The 21,132-nt window shown below is 40.2% G+C and overlaps 1 protein-coding gene across 1 annotated transcript; it reads right to left on the reverse strand.

The window, feature by feature from the left end:
- Positions 1-3,053: 3,053 nt before the first annotated feature.
- LOC132045992 (uncharacterized) lies at positions 3,054-3,740 on the reverse strand. The gene has a single exon (XM_059436549.1). The coding sequence runs from the start codon at positions 3,738-3,740 to the stop codon at positions 3,054-3,056; it is 687 nt and encodes a 228-aa protein (XP_059292532.1).
- Positions 3,741-21,132: the final 17,392 nt, after the last annotated feature.

Raw genomic sequence — 21,132 nt, forward strand, 5'->3', positions numbered from 1 at the left:
ATTACATTATGGAACATTCCACCCCACCACGGTGAAGGAATTAGCACATAAGGTGAGTGTATACAATAATCAACATCAATGAACTATGGATAGCTTCATTAGCTTTATAGGAACATCGTATCATGAACTATAGCTTCTTTAGACTTAGCTTATCATCATCACTATCGTACTCATCGCATATCTCTTATCTCATATGGCTTATTCATGAACAAGGACTCATAGTTTTCTTGAAGATAGAAAATTCATAAAGAAGAAGGAAAATCATGCTATAAGATTCATGCCTTGGGAAGAAAGGACTAGCCTTACATACCTTTGTCATTTAGCTATCCTATCGCTTGCTCGTTCTCCTTTATTGCACGCGTTTCACCTTCAAGAGAATTCGTATCGATGTTAGCTTATACAATTATAAGAACGTGCTTACTAAAGCTAGAGAAAATTGGGCAGCATTTCCTTTGTTTATACGACTTCCATTATATTCCGTATCACGCCCAACATTCATAACATCAATCACAATATCATAACAACAATCGTCATTCATTTACATTATTCACATTTCACAATTTCACTCCAATTCTCCATAATCATGACCAACGTGCATTATCGCGTTCTTTCTCATACGATACTTATTCCATGTTCTAAATGTCATTTATAACGTATTTGTAATCTCAACGTATCCATTTTCATGATTCATTCCAACTACTACTCAACAATAGCACCATCCACACATTTATGACTCATTTTCTATACTCTTCTACAATCCAAGTGTTTCAACTCATCAACACTTTAAAAAACATAGAAAGACCATAAAACTCACCTTATATAATGGAGGAATAAGCCTTGAATGGAAGTACACCTCTTGCACCAAAACCTGTTCACCCTTCTTGGGATTTTCTTGGTTTGGATGACTTTAATGGGTTTCACACACTTGATTCACTTCAATTCTTGTTGATGATCCTTGATTTCCTTTGTTTTCTTATAGATGAAATATATGGAAGGTTCTAGAGGTCTTGAGAGGTTGAAGAAGTGTGTGGAATGAAATAAATGAAGTGGGAACATCATTATATAATTGAACTAAGTTCAGCCCGTCGGGACTTCCACGGACCCTTCCACGGTCCGTGGAAAATGATGCTGTCCGTGGAACTAGTCGTGGTTCATGACCAGCCAGCCACCACCTCTACTAGTAGTTCCACGGACCATTCCACGACCCGTACAAGGTTTCACGGTCCTTGGAAGTGGCCGTGAAACTCACAACTTCTCCGAAGTTGTTCCCCTCGTCTCGTTTGATCTCCAATCCTTATGGAACCTTCTTAACACTTGTTTATCACTTCATTAACAATCTAAGGGGCATTATAACTCTTCCCCAAAACATCATTAGGTCATCCTTAACTTGATGCTCATAATTTGCCCGACACACGACTTATAACTCGCTTTCCTTAACAACTTTCTTTCCTTAACTCAAATGTCTTTGAAAATCTTAATTAGGACCATTAAAGACTATTTCTCACTTGTCCAATCCTCGTATACGTCATGCCCTTCGTTAGTCTATTCACTGTACGCTAAGGGGAAATTTCTAAGGTGTAACACTTCTTAGGGGTTTCTTGGGTTTTTCTTTTGGTGCGACCGAGCTCAAAGAGCGCTTACGTATCCTGTCGCAGCAGGAATTAGGTCGAACGTAGTTCGGGATAAATAATTTTGAGCTTTGGGTTTACTAATAATGTGACTGAGTCCCAAATGGACTGCCTACGTATCTCACTGTAGGGAAGTCAGTCATTGCGTAGTTCATATTACAACAGTTGTTTTGTTTTTTCTATCTATTACCAAATGATTACAAGTAAAGGAAATAACTAATACAAGCAAATAAAATAACAATTACAAGCAAAAGATACTATTACAATTAAAAACTTATTTTTATGCGTAGTAGCATGGTTTGGGCCACTCTTGTCCATCCATTCTTTCCAGTACTACTTCTCCTCCGGAGATACTTTGCGGACCACGTATGGGTCTTTCCAGTTGGGGGCAAATTTCCCCTTGTATTCGTCCTGATGCACCATTTACCCGATTTGAAAAAGTCGAGTTCTGACTCGTTTGTTGAAGGCTCTCGCCATTCTTTGTTGGTATAGTTGGCCATGGTATACGACAACTATTCTCTTCTCATCAATTAAAGCCAGTTGCTCATATCGAGCTCGGACCTATTCTACATTGTCCAATTTTGCCTCTTGAATGATTCTTAATGACGGTATCTCGACCTCGGCCGGTATGACTGCTTCCGTACCATAAACAAGTAAATAGTGCGTTGCCCCTATTGAAGTTCGAGCCGTGGTACGGTATCCCAATAAAGCATATGGCAATTGCTCGTGCCAACCATTGTAGTTATCCATTATCTTTCTCAATATCCTCTTGATATTCTTGTTGGTACGCTTCTATGGCTCCATCCATCTGTGGCCGGTAAGCTGTTGAATTTTGATGAGTGATTTTGAGTTGCTCACAAATGTACTTCATCAAGTGGCTATTCAGATTCGCTCTATTATCGGTTATAATGGACTCAGGTATGCCGAATCAGCATATGATGTTGTTCCTCACTAAGTCGGCCACCACTTTCTTTGTCACTGATTTATGTGACGTTACTTCTATTCATGTGGTGAAGTAATCAATGGCAACTAGAATGAATCGATGCCCATTTGAAGCGGCGAGTTCGATCGGTCCAATGACATCCATACCCCAAACGACAAAGGGCCATGGTGAACTCATAACATTGAGCTCACTTGGCGGAACTTTGATTAAATCGTCATGAATTTGACACTGATGGAATTTCTGCACAAACTTGCAGCAATCATTTTCCATCATCATCCAGTAGTATCCGAGGGTCTTTCGGAAATAGCCTCCCTACTATGGTGGGGGTAAGGTCTACGTACATTTAACCCTCCCCAGGCCCTACACTGTGGGATTCAACTGGGTATGTTGTTGTTGTATCCAGTAGTATCCGACTCATAGATTCTCTTAGCCAGCATGAATCCATTCATATGGGGTCCACAAGTCCCAGCATGTACTTCTTCTCAGAGTTTTGTGGCTTCTATGGCGTCCATGCATCGGAGTAAACCCAAATCCAGCGTTTGTTTATACAACACTTCTTTGTTTAGAAAGAAACCATTGGCCATCCTCCTAATGGTTTTCTTTCTCCCACTTGTGATGCCCTCGGGATATTCCTGTTTCTCCAAATATGTCTTGATATCATTATACCATGGTTTGCCATCTGGTTCTACTTCCACGTGGGAACAGTAGACATGTTCTTCTTTCAGACTTATCTCCAGCGAGTCAATGTGACTACTTTCGGGGTGTTGGATCATTGATGCTATTGTGGCCAATGCATCGGCAAATTCGTTCTGAGCTCTTAGGGTATGTTGGAACTCAATTTTTCTAAATTTCTTGCACACCCTTTGTGCCAAATTTACATATGGCAGGATTTTATCATTTTTGGTGGCCCATTTTCTTTCTACTTGGTCGATCAGTAAGTCAAAATTTTCGATGACCAGTAATTCATTTATATCCATATCCAGTGCCATCCTGAGGCCTAGAATGTAAGCTTCGTATTCAGCCATGTTGTTGGTACAACGAAATTTGAGCTTTGTAGCCATTGGGTAGTGTCTTACATTCTTTGATATTAGAACTGTTGCGATTCCGAAAACCTTATAATTGACTGCTCCGTCGAAGAACAATCTCCAACCTCTGTATGGCTCCACCATTTCCTCTTCTATGGATAATACCCCTTCGTCTGGGAAGAGAGTGCGAAGGGGTTCAAGATCCTCGTCCACTGGACTTTCAGCTAGCAGGTCGGCCAAAGCTTGTCCTTTAACGGCCTTTTATGCTCTGTACACAATATCGAATTGTCACGACCCAACCGGAGGGCCGTGATGAGCACCCGGTGCTAGCCCACCCGGTGCTAGCCCACCCGGGCACCCTCTTAACATACTTATACATCACATCTAGGTGAGCCACATAGTTAAATCGTGCTTTTCATTCATTATCATTCTAATCTCATTGGGCAACAACACATCTATATCATCATTAACAACTATGCCCATATAAATGTACATAAGCCGACAAGGCTATCAAAATAATATCCCAAAATATAGGTCGACAAGGCCAAACACATCTAACCATATACATATATCTACGAGCCTCTAAGGAAGATATGTCATATCGTAACATATGGGCGGGACAAGGCCCCGCCGTGCCCATAAATATGTACACAAAAGAATCTATACCAAAAGCTGCAGCTCCGAATGAAGTGGAGCTCCGCTATGTAGTCCCTGAGAAATATAGCTATGGATCGAGTCTGTCTCCCTGGCCACCTGCGGGCATGACGCAGCGTCCACAAACAAAAGGACGTCAGTACGAAGAATGTACTGAGTATGTAAAGCATGATCAATATCAATATAAAAGCATAATAGTCAACATATGAAATAACATAGGATGGGAGATAATAGCATTATCGTCATAGCACTTACTTTCTTTCCATAGGGACGTTCCATTTCTATTGTGTATTCGCGTACATACATCCATATCCGTACTCATTTACCTTTCGTATCCATATTCGTATTCGTATTCATATTTCCTTTCATACTCATGTTCATATCGTATACATTGCATATACCTAGCCTTTACTTGGCATTTACATATTCTTAACATATTCGTACTGATATTGATGTCATATACATAGCATATTCGTACTCATATTGATGTCGTATACATAGCTTTTATATAGCATACCTGACCACGAAGGTTCGGTGTTTCACATAGCTGGCCTTACCAAGGCTCGTTGTCATGCACCCGGCCCAACCAAGGCTCGGGGGGTTGTTCGTACCAATGCGGTGGTGCGCACGCATCGTCATATATATATATATATATATATATATATATATATATATATATATATATATATATATATATATATATATATATATATATATATACATATGCATATGTATATGTATACATATGCATATGTATATGTATACATATGCATATGTATATGTATATATATATATATATATATATATATATATATATATATATATATATACATATATATCTATATATATATATATATACATATGTATATATATATATAAGCTCGGGGGTTCACAATAGCCACTCGGGCGCATATACATATAAGCTCATAATTATCTTTAGCCTTTTTATTATCGTCACTCATTACATTCTATCCTTAGAGGATTACTCATTTGTTATATCCCGTATTTTGTACGTCGGGATGTTCCGAGCTAAGCGTGGAAAGTTAAAAACAAGGCTACTTTCCGATTTCGTTTTAAGGTATAAGTCGCTTATGATTTCATTGGTATGGAATATTAAGGAATTTGGGGTTAAAAGTGAATTATGGAAAGTTAGACATTTCATGAAAATTTGGGGGCCAAAAGTTAATTATAGAAAGTGGCCATTTCATGAAAATAAAGGCCATGTGGCCGGCCACATGGTGTGGGCCATAGGCCACATGGATGAAATATATATGTGTGTATAAGATGACAATTAGTCATCTTCATCATTTGTCACTCCTTAGAAAGTTCAAGAAATATGGAGAAAGAAGGAGAAAGGCATTCGGCTATGGGCTGGCCGAAACTGCCTCCCCACTATTGATCATGAAAAATTCTTTTCTCCTAGCTTTCCTACTAATTGAAAGGCCCTCGTTAACGTGGAGTAGTTGTTGGAACAAGAAAACCGCTCGTTGTCGCCATGTAGAAGCCTAGCCGAGTGAAGAAGTGGAGTGAAGAAGGTAAGGTTCAATCTTTATTTTCATATGTTATGCATGGTTTGTGGATGTTGTGGAGTATGGAAATGAATGGAATTCATGAAAATATGGTGTTGTGTGTGTGGCCGTGTATGTGTGGTTAGTGTGGAAGTGAAGAACTAATTTTATTTAGCATGTTTAGATTGTTGTGTTGTGGGTTGTATGATGCAAATGAAAGTTTAATGATTCAAATTGAAGTGTGGTTGCTATTGGGGCCGTGTGTTGTCTTGGCCGTGTGTAGGTCATGTTGTGTAGGAATGATGAATTAAACTCATTTAGTGTTTTGGTTGATGTTGTTATGAATTACGTGATGAAAATGAAGGTTTGATGACTTAAATTAGAGTTGTAATTGTTGGTGGGCTGATTTAGAACCTAAAGTGATTCTAATATTGTTTCATGAATTTATGGAAGATAATGTTGTCAATGTGTGAATTGTTGGTATAGTTGATGAATTTGAAAGGAAGAAATGTGTTGTTGATTGTTTTCTTGAACTTAGAGGATTTCGGGTGTAGTAGTATATTGTTTGGATTGCTTTGAATATTGTGCGGATTGTTTGGAGCGTTCTTGAATCTTGTTTAAATGATCTTGGATTAGTACTTGAACTTGCGAGCGTTGATGTTAGCTTGGAAGTATGTAGTTGAATTGGATGTAATTGGATGTCGTCGAATTATGTAGAAAGGAGTTGTTAATGTTAAAATGCATTCGAAATTAGTTATTGATGTCGTTTATGTGGTTGTTGGTATTGTTGTTGAAGATTTAGCCGAGTTGAATGTTATATCCCGTATTTGGAACGTTGGGACGATTCGGGTTAACTATGATAAGTTAGGGTCAGGACCATTCCGGGATGCGAAGTCGAGACGTGTGACCTTCGATTTTGTCGTAAGACCTAAGTGTGTATGATGTTATTGGTATGGAAACATCAAAGAAAATTCGGGACCAAAGATGGAATAACGGGAAGTTGTCAATTATTGAAAGAAAAAGAGGGAGTAAAATAGGGCCATGTGGCCGGCCACCTTTGGAGTGGGCCATGGCCACATGGTTGGCCATTATTTGTAATAAAGGATGATTAAGGGACCATTTTATCATCATCTCAAGACTTAAGAAAAAATCAAGAACTTTGGAGAAAAACACCAACAACCATTCGGCCATAGCTTCCAAAATCAAGACCAAGAGTAAGCCACCAAAAAAATTATTTCTTCAAGCAAACCTACTAATTGGAGGTGCTTAGTAACGTGGAGTTGTTGTTTCAAGCGTTGGATTGTTCGTTTTCATCCTTGGCCAACTTTAGACAAGTTGAGGAGTTGTGAAGAAAGGTAAGTTCTAATCTTGTTTTATGAGTTATGGAAGGTTTATGTGTGTGGTTGTATGTTAATATGGATGAAATTCATGAGATATGGCATGATGAAGTTGAGCCGTGTACTATGGTGTTTGGCCGTGTGCATGTGTGTGTTGTGTGTCTAAGTGATGAACTAAGTTTTATGTAGCATGTTTGGTTATTGTAGAGTGTTGAAATGAATGAAAATCATGAAGTATGTATGTAGGTGTGTTGGCCGAATATGGCCTCTTATGTGTGTCAAGAAATGAATTAGTTTTCTTGGAATTTTGGTTGTTGTTGTTATGTGGATTCTATGTTGGAAATGAGAGTTTAATGACTCAAATTGGTATTGTAAGTGTTATGGGCTGATTTGGAAGAAGCGAGCTCCATTTCCTCTGGAGTGCTGCCGAGTCAGAGTGTTTATGTTATGTCTTCTTGGTTTATGTTAGAGACTTTGCAGACAGGGTCACGTGTATATATAACATGTCAATTTTGTAAGCGGCTATGTAAGCCGATGTATCATTATGAATTATAATCAGATTTCCTATGATTACGGTGTTTTATTTGTTTTGAGAAAGATGAAAAGTGTGTGGTTCTTTTAAAAGCTTCCATTATGTTTTATTTTCATGACTTAATGGCCCAGCATGATTATGAGTATTACGAGAGTCAGCGGGTTCGCTCGGCCCTAAGTAAGGGCCGGGTGCCCATCACGCCCTATCAGGTTAGGGTGTGACATCATCGTATAAGAAACTTAGTACAATCGTATCATTTGAGCATCATAGACTTGGTAGCTTCAAGAGATAGGATCATTGGAGAATATCATAGACTCGTAGAAGGATAATATTTGGCCAAAGAACCATGCCTTATGAAAGAAGGGTTAGCCTTACATACCTTTCCGTGCAACTATTCTATCACTTGTACGTTCTTCTTCGAGGCTCACGTTCTACCTTCATTGAAGTGCATATTCATATTAGATAATGGATAGCTTAGCATTCATGACTAATTCTAGAGAAAATCGGACAACATCTCTTTTATTTATACGACTTCCTCCGTATCATATATCAACTCCCAAACATTAATAATAACATTCACAATATCATCGCAATAGCCTTTAGTCAACTACATTACTCTTACTTTCACCATTCACTCCAATTCATCCATATTCATAGTCATATCACATAATTCCGTTCATTCATATTCAAGGTCTATCCCATGTTCTCAACATCGTTTATAACATAATTATATTCATAATGTATCAATAATCATAACTCATTCCAAACATTTACTCAAAAGTGGCACTATTGCACATTCATGACCCATTTCTTATATTCTTTTGCAATCCAAGTGTTTCAACTTCCAAATACTTTAAACAATATGGAAACATCATAAAACTTACCTTAGATGGTGTAGGATTGAACCTTGGGTGCAAATACCTCACTTGAGCAAAACCTTAGTTTTTCCTTCACTTGAATTCCTTGTTTTTGATGAACTTTAATGGGTTTCTTACTTTTGATTCACTTGTTTTGATGATAAGAACCTTTGATTTCCCTTGGATTCTTGTTCATGAAATGTATGTAATGCTCTAGAGACTTTAGAGAGAAGTGGGAAGTGTTGGAAATGAAATAATTAAGTTGGAATCACATTTTAAAGACTTAGAACATTTCGCCCGTCGGGACTTCCACGGACCGTTCCACGGTCCGTGGAACACGGCTGCCCATGGAACCCGGTCGTGCTTCATGACTAGCTAGCCACCATCTCTGCTGGCAGTTCCACGGACCCATCCACGGTCCGTGGATCATGGTGTTGTCCGTGGAACATGGTCGTGGAACTCACAGTTCCACCGAAGTTGTTCCCGTCGCCTCGTTTGATCTCCAATCCTTATGGAACCTTCTTAGCACTTGTTTATCACTTCATTAACAATATAAGGGGCGTTATAACTCTTCCCCAACACATCATTAAGTTGTCATCAACTTGCTACTCATAAATCCTTTCCAATACTTATCGTATACATTGCCTTCTCTTGGCACTTTCTCGTCTAACATCGAATGTCTTTAAAATCTCATTTAGAATCATGAAATGCTATTTCTTACTTGTTGAAACATCATATACTTCATGCTCTTCATTAGACTATTCACTGTACATCAACGAAAATTTTTTCGAGGTGTAACATTCTTCCCCCCTTAAGAAAATTCGTCTTCGAATGTTAAGCACTCGGGAATTCTTCGAAAATTTCGCCAGAGTTTCCCCTATATTATGGCACTACCATCCTGCCACAACAACCCATAATAATGATGCCTCACAGGGCCACAACATTATAGCAATATAAATTGGCCACACACGACCCAAATGCATAAAAGGAAAACATACATACCTTATGATCTTGACGTCTCATCTTGGCTACATTAGGGGTAGAAATAAGTGCGGATATTTGGATCTCATGATTTCTTCCGCTTCCCATGTCATTTCTTCTCGATTATTATTTCTCCACAAAATCTTACCGAGGCCACTTTTTGTTCCTAAGCGTCCGTACTTGCCTACCTAACATGGCAATGGGTTTTTCATCATAAGCTAACTTTTCTGTCACTTGAACATCATTTACTGGGACAATCCTAGTAGGATCTCCAATACATTTAAGAAGCATCGGGACATGGAAAACTAGATGAACTGACTCTAAATCGGGAGGTAGATCTAATTTGTAAGCTACTTTGCCTACTTTGCGCACAACTTCATAAGGCCCATTGTACCGGGGACTAAGCTTCCCCTTTTTGCCAAATCTCATTACACCCTTCATTGGTGGCACTTTCAAGAATACCTAACCCTTAACTTGGAACTCTAAGTCTCTTTGATGATTATCCGCATAGGACTTTTGACGACTTTGGGCTGCTAATAACCGATCTTGTATGAGCTTAACTTTCTCTATGGCTTGTTGGACCAAATATGGCCCTATCAATTTGGCCTCTCCTGTTTCAAACCACCCAATTGGGGATCTACACTTTCGCCCATATAAAGCTTCATACGGTGCCATTTGAATGCTAGAATGATAGCTATTATTGTAAGCAAACTCAATGAGTGGAAAATGATCATCCCAATTACCTCCAAAATCTAACATACATGCCCGTAGCATATCCTCAAGAGTCTGAATGGTGCGTTCAGCTTTGCCATCAGTCTGTGGATGAAATGCCCCTAAACCCTCTTGGAAGGACTTCTAGAAATTAGCTGTGAACTGAGTACCTCTATCGGAGATAATAGATACTGGAACGCCATGTAGTCGCACTATCTATTTAACATAGAGCTTTGCATAATCTACGCTACATATGTTGTTACGGCGGTAAGAAATGAGCTGACTTCGTGAGTCTATCCACAATCACCCATATGGAATCATAATTACGACGAGAACGGGGTAAGCCTGTAATAAAGTCCATGTTAATGACTTCCCACTTCCAAGTCGGGATTTCTATAGCTTGCAACAATCCGCCCGGCTTTTGGTGCTCGATTTTCACTTGTTGACAATTGGGACATTGAGCTACAAATTCCGCTATATCTTTCTTCATCCCATTCCACCAATACATGGATTTAAGATCATTACATATTTTCGTCACTCCAGGGTGGATAGAATAACGGGAACAATGATCTTCTCTCAATATTTAGTGGCGTAGACCTGCCACATTAGGAACACACAATCTGCCTCGACATCGGAGAACTCCGTCTCTGTAATCTCAAATGATGACTCCTCTCGAGGGAGTGTATCTTTATCTTGCACTAGCATGGGATCTTCGTATTGTCGCTCTTTCACTTCCACTACTAGCGACGGCTGTCGGCCGGGAATTCAATGGTAGTCTCCCGCTACTCGAGTCCACTACTCGAACCCCTAGGCTAGCTAACTTCTGGAGCTCACGAGTGATTTCTCTTTTCTCTGGTTGTACATCACATAAACTTCCCATAGATCTGCGGTGTCACACCCCGACCTTACTAGGGTGTGATGGGCACCCGACCCTTATTTAGGGCCGAGCGAACCCTCAGACTCTTGCTGCACATAAAATCATGTCAAACTTCTTAAATCAAATAAGATAAAATACATAGTAGATTTTTTTTTTTTGTAGCCTTCAACTCGAACAAATCTATAATCATACAAAATTCGGTATATAACACGGACAACATATCGGTGACGGAGCCGCTTACGGACGACGATAACTAATACCCACGACGGCCGTGCGCAAAGTCTCTAACATAACTCCGTAAATCATAACAAACAAACTCGACTTGGCGACCCCTCCGGAGAATGGAGCTTGCCATCTCTGCGGGAACATCTTCTATAATAACTTCGGCTAAATACTGGGGTACTGCGCGGCATGAAACGGCCCCGAAAGACGGGGGGGGTCGATGCGGAATGTGCCGAGCATGTAAGGCATGCAATACGTAAAAACGAGAATCATAGCGAAACAACAGACTAAAAGATAAGTACATTAGTCAAAATGCCGTACGCCTATTTCTCGGACACAAATCGGACATACCTATCCATATACCGCAGAGAAGGAGTACGAGAAGGTAAAGCAAGTCGACCCAGGGTACTAAAATGCTTATTTTACAATTACGGATCGTATGTCCGAAGAGGTACGCAAAATACGAGCGCCGCCGGTGATGTCAACGTCGACGGAGAGCGAGAACGTACGAGAATGCTCGGACGAGGTCATATATCGGACGCGAACGTACGTAGCTATATCGAACGGACCGTGTCGGTAGTTAGGGCGTACGTACGTGTCGGATAGATTCGTGGTCGAGTCGTACGTAAGTATACCGAGGCAGATCCGTGAACGACGTACAGGCGTACGAGATATATCGGACGGATTCGTAATCAAAATCGGAGATATGGGCATAATAGCGGAAGCCTTATCAAAATCGGGGGGGATGTAAAAGTGTGACGTACAAAATCGTTATCGCAGTCGAAGTACAAAAAATGCACCTTGTCCGAGAATATCAAAATGCTTACTTTTCGGATTACGTATTATGCACAATGTATCATATATTATCATAAGCATATGCGATAATGTATCCGGCCCCCGGGCCGAGGGACGCGGTAAATGTAACCCCGGCCTACACGGGACGCGGTGAACGGACGGATCATATGCCATCCGCTGCCACCGTCCCCATATCATCGTATCATAATATCACGTACATAAATGTAGCCCGGCCCGCCGGCGAGGGACGCGGTGAACAATGCGGTGGAACCCGCACGATAACGAACACTGGCCGGGACGGGGTGAACGATACATACATGTAGGCATGCGCACGATGAGCCGTATCCCCGGGACGCAGTGAATCGGATACATTGAGCCTTGCGAGTAGAGTCGGTGTGAGAAACCATATGCATATAAATCCGGACTCGATGAATACGTACACCTTACCGACATTCAAAAAACTCGGAAACGAATTTGAGTTTTTCCAAATTAATATCGGGAAGTTATGGCGTTTGCACGTAAACCTCTGGGACCTTTTAAGCGATCCCAGATCGTACGTGGAGAACATTAGTCTTATAAAGCACGCTCATATTAGAATACTCGGATCGGACGACTCATATCCAAATACATAGCAGAATATATATCGGACACTAAATGGGAGTACTCATATCGGAGTTATCATACGAATAACTTACACCAAAATACTTAGGTCAGAATACCTATGTCGAACACATATATATCGAATATTTATTTTTGAATACTTATATCGAATACTTATATCGAATATTTACGTCTAATACTTTTATCAAAATATTTAAATCAAATCATTCGTACCGAAGCATTTATATCGAATAGTCGAACCGAATGCTCATATCCGAGAGTTACCGTACACTTATATCCAAATTCGGAACAATAGTCAAGGTTTCCTTAATTATCGGGGGGGGGGGGGGAAATAGGCAAATAGAACAATACAACTAAATCTCGGGGACGGCCCACCTGGTCAAGTCGGGTAACGAACATAAAAACGTGGTCATTATGTGCCATTGGATCATCCTCGAAGATTTCAAGATATTCCGCTTTCATTTTCAAAAGTTACGTACGTTTGAACATTTCTTTACAATAAAGCGTAAGTTATTTAGTTCAATTCTCTTTTGAATGAAAAAGGGATAAATATAAGCTCGGATTTCTAACGGTAGAGTCATCCCCCGAGGCTCAAATCATGGCCTATCACATCTAGGACATGCCAAGAGGAAGGAAGGTAAGCCTTACATACCTTTTCCTGGCTTCGCTTCTCCAAATTCAAATCCCGTTTCCTCAAAATCTACAATTGGTCACATTTACCAAATATCAATAGTAAGACTTTTAGAATTCAAATCTTTAATTCACTATTTGTCTCGAAATTTGGGCGGTATCTCCATAAATTCGCCGCCCCGAGAGTTCAACTGGCTCGGATTACCAACAACCATACCAACAACAATGCTAACAACATCAACATCTAATACAAAACACATTCGAGACATAACTAGTCTTCTTTTCTTCATGTGTCACAACTTCTACTCCCAACTTCGTACTTTCAACTAATATCAACATTTTCCATATCCATTAACTAATTCAAAATTATTCAAACATATTTCAATAATATTCCAACAATATTCACGAATTCAAGTATTCGCGCCAAATGCCATATTCCATCCGAAACTTCTACAAATGCGACAAAACTACTAAATCGCATTATTTTCCTCCAAATTTATTAATGACAACCATAATTCTCATTTTTGAATCTTACTTCCACAATTACATAAAATCTTCATTAAAATCACATAATTTCCTATAATCATTTTCAACAATTTTCCATACCAACTTGAACCATTTTTCCTCCATTTCCATCACAAGGCTTCAACAACACAATTAATATAACAAATAAAATTTTAATCATCCCTTTCATACATACCATTTTCGGCCATACATATATATATGTCCATAACACAAAATTTTCATACTCCACATTCCTTTCCACATTCCACAACACCTATATATATATATTTTCCAAGACAAAGGAGTGAAATCTTACCTTTCTTCTTTATCTTCTTCACTTGTCCAAAGTGTTAAATCGACGAAACAAGCGGTCTATCTTCCGAAACAACTATACCACGTTGTAGAGGACTCTTGAATTAGTAGGAATACCACAAGAAAAATAATTTTTGGAACAAGATTTTAAGGGCTAAAATTTCATGGTCATGGCCGAATGGCCTTTTCTTTTTGCTCTTCAAGTTGTTGCTTCTTGAATTTTCTTGAGTTATGAAGAAATATGAGGTGGTCATCTTATTTATTTTGTCACATGGTATTAATTTACATGGGCTTGGCCCATATTATTTTCCTCCCGCTTTCTGCCACCACTTAAATTGGGCCTCTTTGTTCCCTTTTTTTTTTCAAGCCCAATTATTTGTGGCTAGTTTTCGTAATTCATGTAACCATTTTCCCAATTTCCAATTTTTCCCTTAGCCTCCTCGACATTTTTCGCATCAATACTTCCCATGACCAACTTACATGTTAAATAAAAATCAAATATGGCCTTATATCTTAAAAGCCACAATTATTTCAAATTTCCCGATTGTACAAAAATGCGGGATATAACATGCGGCTAAGAGCGTCACCCATAACATTTGCCTTTTCAGGGGTGATATAGAATGTCAACATCATAATCTTTTAGCAATTCCAACCATCATCGTTGCCATAAATTGAACTCTTTTACGTTTGAAGATATCTTGAAGGCTTTTATGATACGACCTGTAAATATCTACATGAACACCACATAAATAATGCCTCCATATCTTTAATGCATGAATCAACATGTGATTCAAAAGATCATGGGTTGGATAATTCTTTTCATGTTTTAGTCAAACGCCTCGAAGCATATGCAATCACCTTGCCATGTTGCATCAACATGACCCTAGCCTGACGCACGAGGCATCGCAATAAACAACATAACCTTCCAATCCTACCGGAAGTGTCGGGACGGTGCGTAAGTCAATCTATCTTTTAGCTCTTGGAAGCTACGTTCACAAGCATCTACATCATTGAAACTTAGGCGATTTGTTGGTCGACTTTATGAGTGGTGCAGATATAGAAGAGAGTTGTGAGTGGTGCAGAAAGCTACGTACCTCCGTAGGAGTTGTGGGCCTTGGCCAAGTCTTGTGACCTCAATCTTTTGGCTATCTACCCGAATACCATCGGCTGAAACAATGTGCCCAAATCCTTTGAAGTTCAACCAAAACTCACACTTACAAAATTTTGCAAATAATTCTCGAGTTTTGAAGAATGCCGAGGACGACGCAAATGATCCGCATGTCTCCTCGGATCTAGAATACACCAAGATGTCATTGATGAATACAATCACGAACAAATCTAGGAAGGGCCACGAACACATCATTCATCAAATCCATAAATATGCGTCGGTGCATTAGTTAGCCCAAATGACATCACCCGGAACTCAAAATGGCCATATCTTGTTCAAGGCTGTTTTAGGGATATCTTTCTCCTAACTCTCACTTGATGATACCGGATCTCAAATCGTGTCTTGGAAAACCATTTGGTACCTTGTAATTGATCAAATAAATCATCAATCCTCGGAAGAGGATGCTTATTCTTAATCGCCACCTTATTCAATTGTCGATAGTCAATGCACATTAGCAAGGAGCTATCTTTCTTTCGGACAAATAACACGGGTGCTCCCCACGGGGATGAACTGGGCCTAATAAAGCCTTTCTCAAGCAAGTCTTTTAATTGCTCCTTCAACTCTTTCAATTCTGCGGGAGCCATTCTATAAGGAGGGATAGATATAGATATAGGCTTAGTGTCTGTAAATACATCAATAGCAAAATCAATCTCCCGCTCAGGAGGAAGGCACAGGAAGCTCTTTCGGGAATACATCAGGGAATTCATTCACTACGGAACCGATCAAGAGTTGGCGGTTCGAACTTCTACATCTTGAACCCGCGCTAGATGATAAATGCAACCTTTTATAATCATTTTCCTTGTCTTTAGGTAGGAAATAAACCTACCCTTTGGTGACGCCGTATTTCCTTTCCACTCTAAAACTGGTTCTCCCGGAAATTGGAAACGCACCATTTTCATTCTACAATCGACGTTGGCGTAGCAAGAAGCCAACCAATCCATGCCCATAATAACATCAAAATCCACCATTTTTAACTCATGCAAGTCAATCATAGTACGACGATCACAAATCACAATTACACAATTTCTATACACTCGGCTAGCTATTACCGTTTCACCAACGGGTGTAGACACCTCAAAAGGTTTAATCGACTCCGGTTTGATTCTAAATCGACCCGCAATATACGAAGTAACATATGACAATGTGGAGCCGGGATCTATCAAAACATATACATCATAAGAGAATATGCGATAATATACCTGTGACAACATCAAGAGATGACTCAAGATCTTGGCGTCCGGCCAAAGCATAAACACGGTCCGAGGACCGCTAGGCTCGGGACTCTCCCCCTGCCTCTACCATGGCCGCCTGGCGCATGTGAACCTGGCCCCATAGGGTGTATAGATGCTGAAGATTCAGCTATTGACCCTGAAGGCTGGGCCCTACCTCTGCCACTAACTGAGGGGCAATCTCGCATAATGGCCTCCGGTCGACCGCATGAATAGCAAACCTCGGAGCCCAATGCGCACCGACCCCAATGTAACTTCCCACACTAGGATCATTGTGGTATGGGTGGCCCGACCCGAATCACCTCTAAAGCGGGATCCCGAAAGCTCGACTCGGCCCGTGATGAGTAGATCTATCAAATCTCCGACCCGAATATCGGGAGGTGCACTAGTCATAGAATAGCCCGAATGTCTAGAAGACTGCTGTCTGTGCCCTCCTCTATACTCACTCATCGGACCCAAAGATCTAGCCCTCTTGTTATGCCCTCTGTCATGCTCACGTTCACTTCTTTGTTGCTGTAGGCTTTCCTCTAAATTCTGAGCATGGGCTTGGATGCGTGCAATATCCATATTGTCTGAAGGGACGCGATCAAGCACTATCCATCCAACAATGTGGCCCTAGGCCTTTCACGAACCGGTGCACTTTGTCACCCATATCCGCTACCAAGGCCGAAGCATACCGAGCCAAGGAATTAAAGTGGAGGCTATACTCTAGAGCACTCATGCTCCCTTGTCTCAAGTTTAGGAACTTATCGGCTCTAGCTCGCCGAACTTTCGGAGGCAAGTAATGTCGGAGGAATGCATCCACAAATTCTTGCCATACTGGAGGAAGTGCATTGGCTCCTCGTGAAGCCATCCAAACCGTGTACCAACATACCGCAACATCCTTCAATCTATAGGATGCTAGTTCCACCGATTCGGTGTCCGAAGGATGTATCAAGTGAAGCGTCCTCAACATACCATCAATGAAATTTTGAGGGTCCTCATCGGCAAGATTGATCGAAGGAATTTCGGAGGGTTCAAACTAATGAAGTCACGGGCTCTTGCACTAACGACCCTATCACCTTGCCGTACTTTGTCGCTAAGTCAGGGCAAAGTAACTAATTGATTAGCGCATTAATGGCCTCTTTTACATCTTGGCACGAAGCATCCGTGGAGGAGTGCGGGAGGTGCCGGAGGCGGAGGCTCCCTCACGCTCCTCTAATATAGGTACCGAATGGGAGGACCGAGATTGAGCCGCACTCCGGGACTCACTTTTCTCTACTACGGTGGCGGTGCTCTTCCGGCCAGCTTTTCTGTCACCGTCTTGCCCTTTTGGGCTGCTGTAGCCTTTCTCTTTACAGGCATTTCTGAAATACACAACACATGGTTAAGAAATAAGAAGCTCTTACATCATAGCTCTATCGCACGATTTCTTATGAAGAAAGAAGGTCATTCATTCCTAAAATGCCCGCAGCTTCTTGTTTATAAGTGTGGCGCGCAACACACCCATAACCAAGACTCTACTAGACACGGCTCGTAGGCACACCCTAGGACTGAACTGCTCTGATACCACTTTTGTCACGACCCAATCGGAGGGCCGCGATGAGCACCCGGTGCTAGCCCACCCAGGCACCCTCTTAACATACTTATACATCACATCTAGGTGAGCCACATAGTTAAATCATATTTTTCATTCATCATCATTCTAACCTCATTGGGCAATAACACATCTATATCATCATTAACAACTATGCCCATATAAATGTACATAAGCCGACAAGGCTATCAAAATAATATCCCAAAATATAGGCCGACAAGGCAAAACACATCTAACCATATACACATGTCTACGAGCCTCTAAGGAAGATACGTCATATCGTAACATATGGGCGGGACAGGACCCCGCCGTGCCCATGAATATGTACACAAAAGAATCTATACCAAAAGCTGCAGCTCCGAATGAAGTGGAGCTCCGCTATGTAGTCCCTGAGAAATATAGCTATGGATCGAGTCTTTCTCCCTGGCCACCTGCGGGCATGACGCAGTGTCCATAAACAAAAGGACGTCGGTACGAAGAATGTCGAGTATGTAAAGCATGATCAATATCAATATGAAAGCATAATAGTCAACATATGAAATAACATAGGATGGGAGATAATAGCATCATCGTCATAGCACTTACTTGCTTTCCATAGGGACGTTCCATTTCTATTGCGTATTCGCGTACATACATCCATATCCGTACTCATTTACCTTTCGTATCCATATTCGTATTCGTATTTATATTTCTTTTCATATTCATGTTCATATCATATACATTGCATATACCTAGCCTTTACTTGGCATTTACATATTCTTAACATATTCGTACTCATATTGATGTCATATACATAGCATATTGTACTTATATTGATGTCGTATACATAGCTTTTATATAGCATACCCGACCACGAAGGTTCGGTGTTTCACATAGCTGGCCCTACCAAGGCTCAGTGTCATACCTGGCCCTACCAAGGCTCAGGGTTGTTCGTACCCAACTGCAGTGGTGCGCGCGCATCGTCATATATAGATATACATATATACATATTCACTATATTCTACCCGGCCATATAAGCTCGGGGTTCACAATAGCCACTCATGGGCGCATATACATATAAGCTCATAATTATCTTTAGCCTTTTTACTATCATCATTCATTACCTTCTATCCTTAAAGGATTACTCATAGTATAAGAGACTTAGTACAATCGTATCATTTGAGCATCATAAGCTTAATAGCTTCTAGAGATAGGATCATTGGAGAGTATCATGAACTCGTAGAAGGATAATACTTGGCCAAAGAACCATGCCTTATGAAAGAAGGGTTAGCCTTACATACCTTTCCGTGCAACTATTTTATCATTTGTACGTTCTTCTTCGAGGATCACGTTCTACCTTCATTGAAGTGCATACTCATATTAGATAATGGATAGCTTAGCATTGATGACTAATTCTAGAGAAAATCGGACAGCATCTCCTTTATTTATACGACTTCCTCCGTATCATATATCAACTCCCAAACATTAATAATAACATTCAGAATATCATCACAATAGCCTTTAGTCAACTACATTACTCTTACTTCACCATTCACTCCAATTCATCCATATTCATGGTCATATCACATAATTCCGTTCATTCATATTCAAGGTCTATCCCATGTTCTCAACATCGTTTATAACATGATTATATTCATAATGTATCAATAATCATAACTCATTCCAAACATTTACTCAAAAGTGGCACTATTGCACATTCATGACCCATTTCTTATATTCTTTTGCAATCCAAGTGTTTCAACTTCCAAATACTTTAAACAACATGGAAACATCATAAAACTTACCTTATATGGTGTAGGATTGAACCTTGGTTTCAAATACCTCACTTGAGCAAAACCCTAGTTTTTCCTTCACTTGAATTCCTTGTTTTTGATGAACTTTAATGGGTTTCTTACTTTTCATTCACTTGTTTTGATGATAAGAACCTTTGATTTCCCTTGGATTCTTGTTCATGGAATGTATGTAATGCTCTAGAGACTTTAGAGAGAAGTGGGGAAGTGTTGGAAATGAAATAATGAAGTTGGAATCACATTTAAAGACTTAGAACATTTTGGCCGTCGGGACTTCCACGGATCGTGCTCCACGGTCCCGTGGAACACGATGTTCTCCGTGGAACTGGTTGTGGTCTGCGACCAGCCAGCCACCGTCTCTTCCGGGTTCCACGGACCCATCCACGGTCCGTGGATCATGGTGCTGTCCGTGGAACATGGTCGTGGAACTCACAGTTCCACCGAAGTTGTTCCCGTCGCCAAAGTTCCAACAAACTTAATTTCCTTAAATCATTTGTCCTCCAATCCTTCCATAGCTTATTATATGAACTTAAACCTCATAATCATAAGGTAGGCGCATATCACTCCAATGTCCATACTTAAACCAACCAACACCTAACGAATCTCAGCGTACAAAACTACGGGGTGTAACACTTTGGATTTATCTTGCAACCTTATAAGAACGATTCTTTTAAGAGGTAAGATTAATTCATACTTGATATCTTTAGTTCTTATTCATAAATTAAAGAAGGTAATTAGTCTTATACAAGTTATTCTCTAGTTTCTTCGAAGTAGGGGTCTAGATCACTTTTTGATCTAAGTTCTTGAATTAACTCTATTAGTATCATAATTAGCTTTAATTCGCTAATTTTGAATACTATGATAAATTAGGGTTCTTAGCACTTAATCTTGAAATTTGGGAATTTTATTCTTGAATTTTGTCTATCTTTACATTTTTTACTTTAATCTTCGTATTTTCGCTTCCGCATTATAATTTTGGTAGACTTTGCTCTATGATTATTGATAATGCAAGTGGTGCTAATGTGGTGAGTTCATACGTGGTGGAGAAGTTGAACTTACATGCATCAAGCACACTGCTCCTTATAAGCGGCAATGGTTGAATGATTTTGGTGAACTTAAGGTGACAACGCAATGCATAATTACTTTCACTATTGGAAAGTATTCTGATAATGTTCTTTGTGATGTAATTCCAATGCAATATTTTCATATCATGCTTGGACATCCATGGTTGT

This window comes from Lycium ferocissimum, unplaced genomic scaffold (genome assembly GCF_029784015.1).
Source record: "Lycium ferocissimum isolate CSIRO_LF1 unplaced genomic scaffold, AGI_CSIRO_Lferr_CH_V1 ctg8930, whole genome shotgun sequence".
Lineage (NCBI taxonomy): Eukaryota > Viridiplantae > Streptophyta > Magnoliopsida > Solanales > Solanaceae > Lycium > Lycium ferocissimum.

Excerpts from the sequence above, each read along its gene's own strand:
- LOC132045992 (XM_059436549.1), bottom strand. The coding sequence starts at position 3,740 with ATGGTGGAGCCATACAGAGGTTGGAGATTGTTCTTCGACGGAGCAGTC.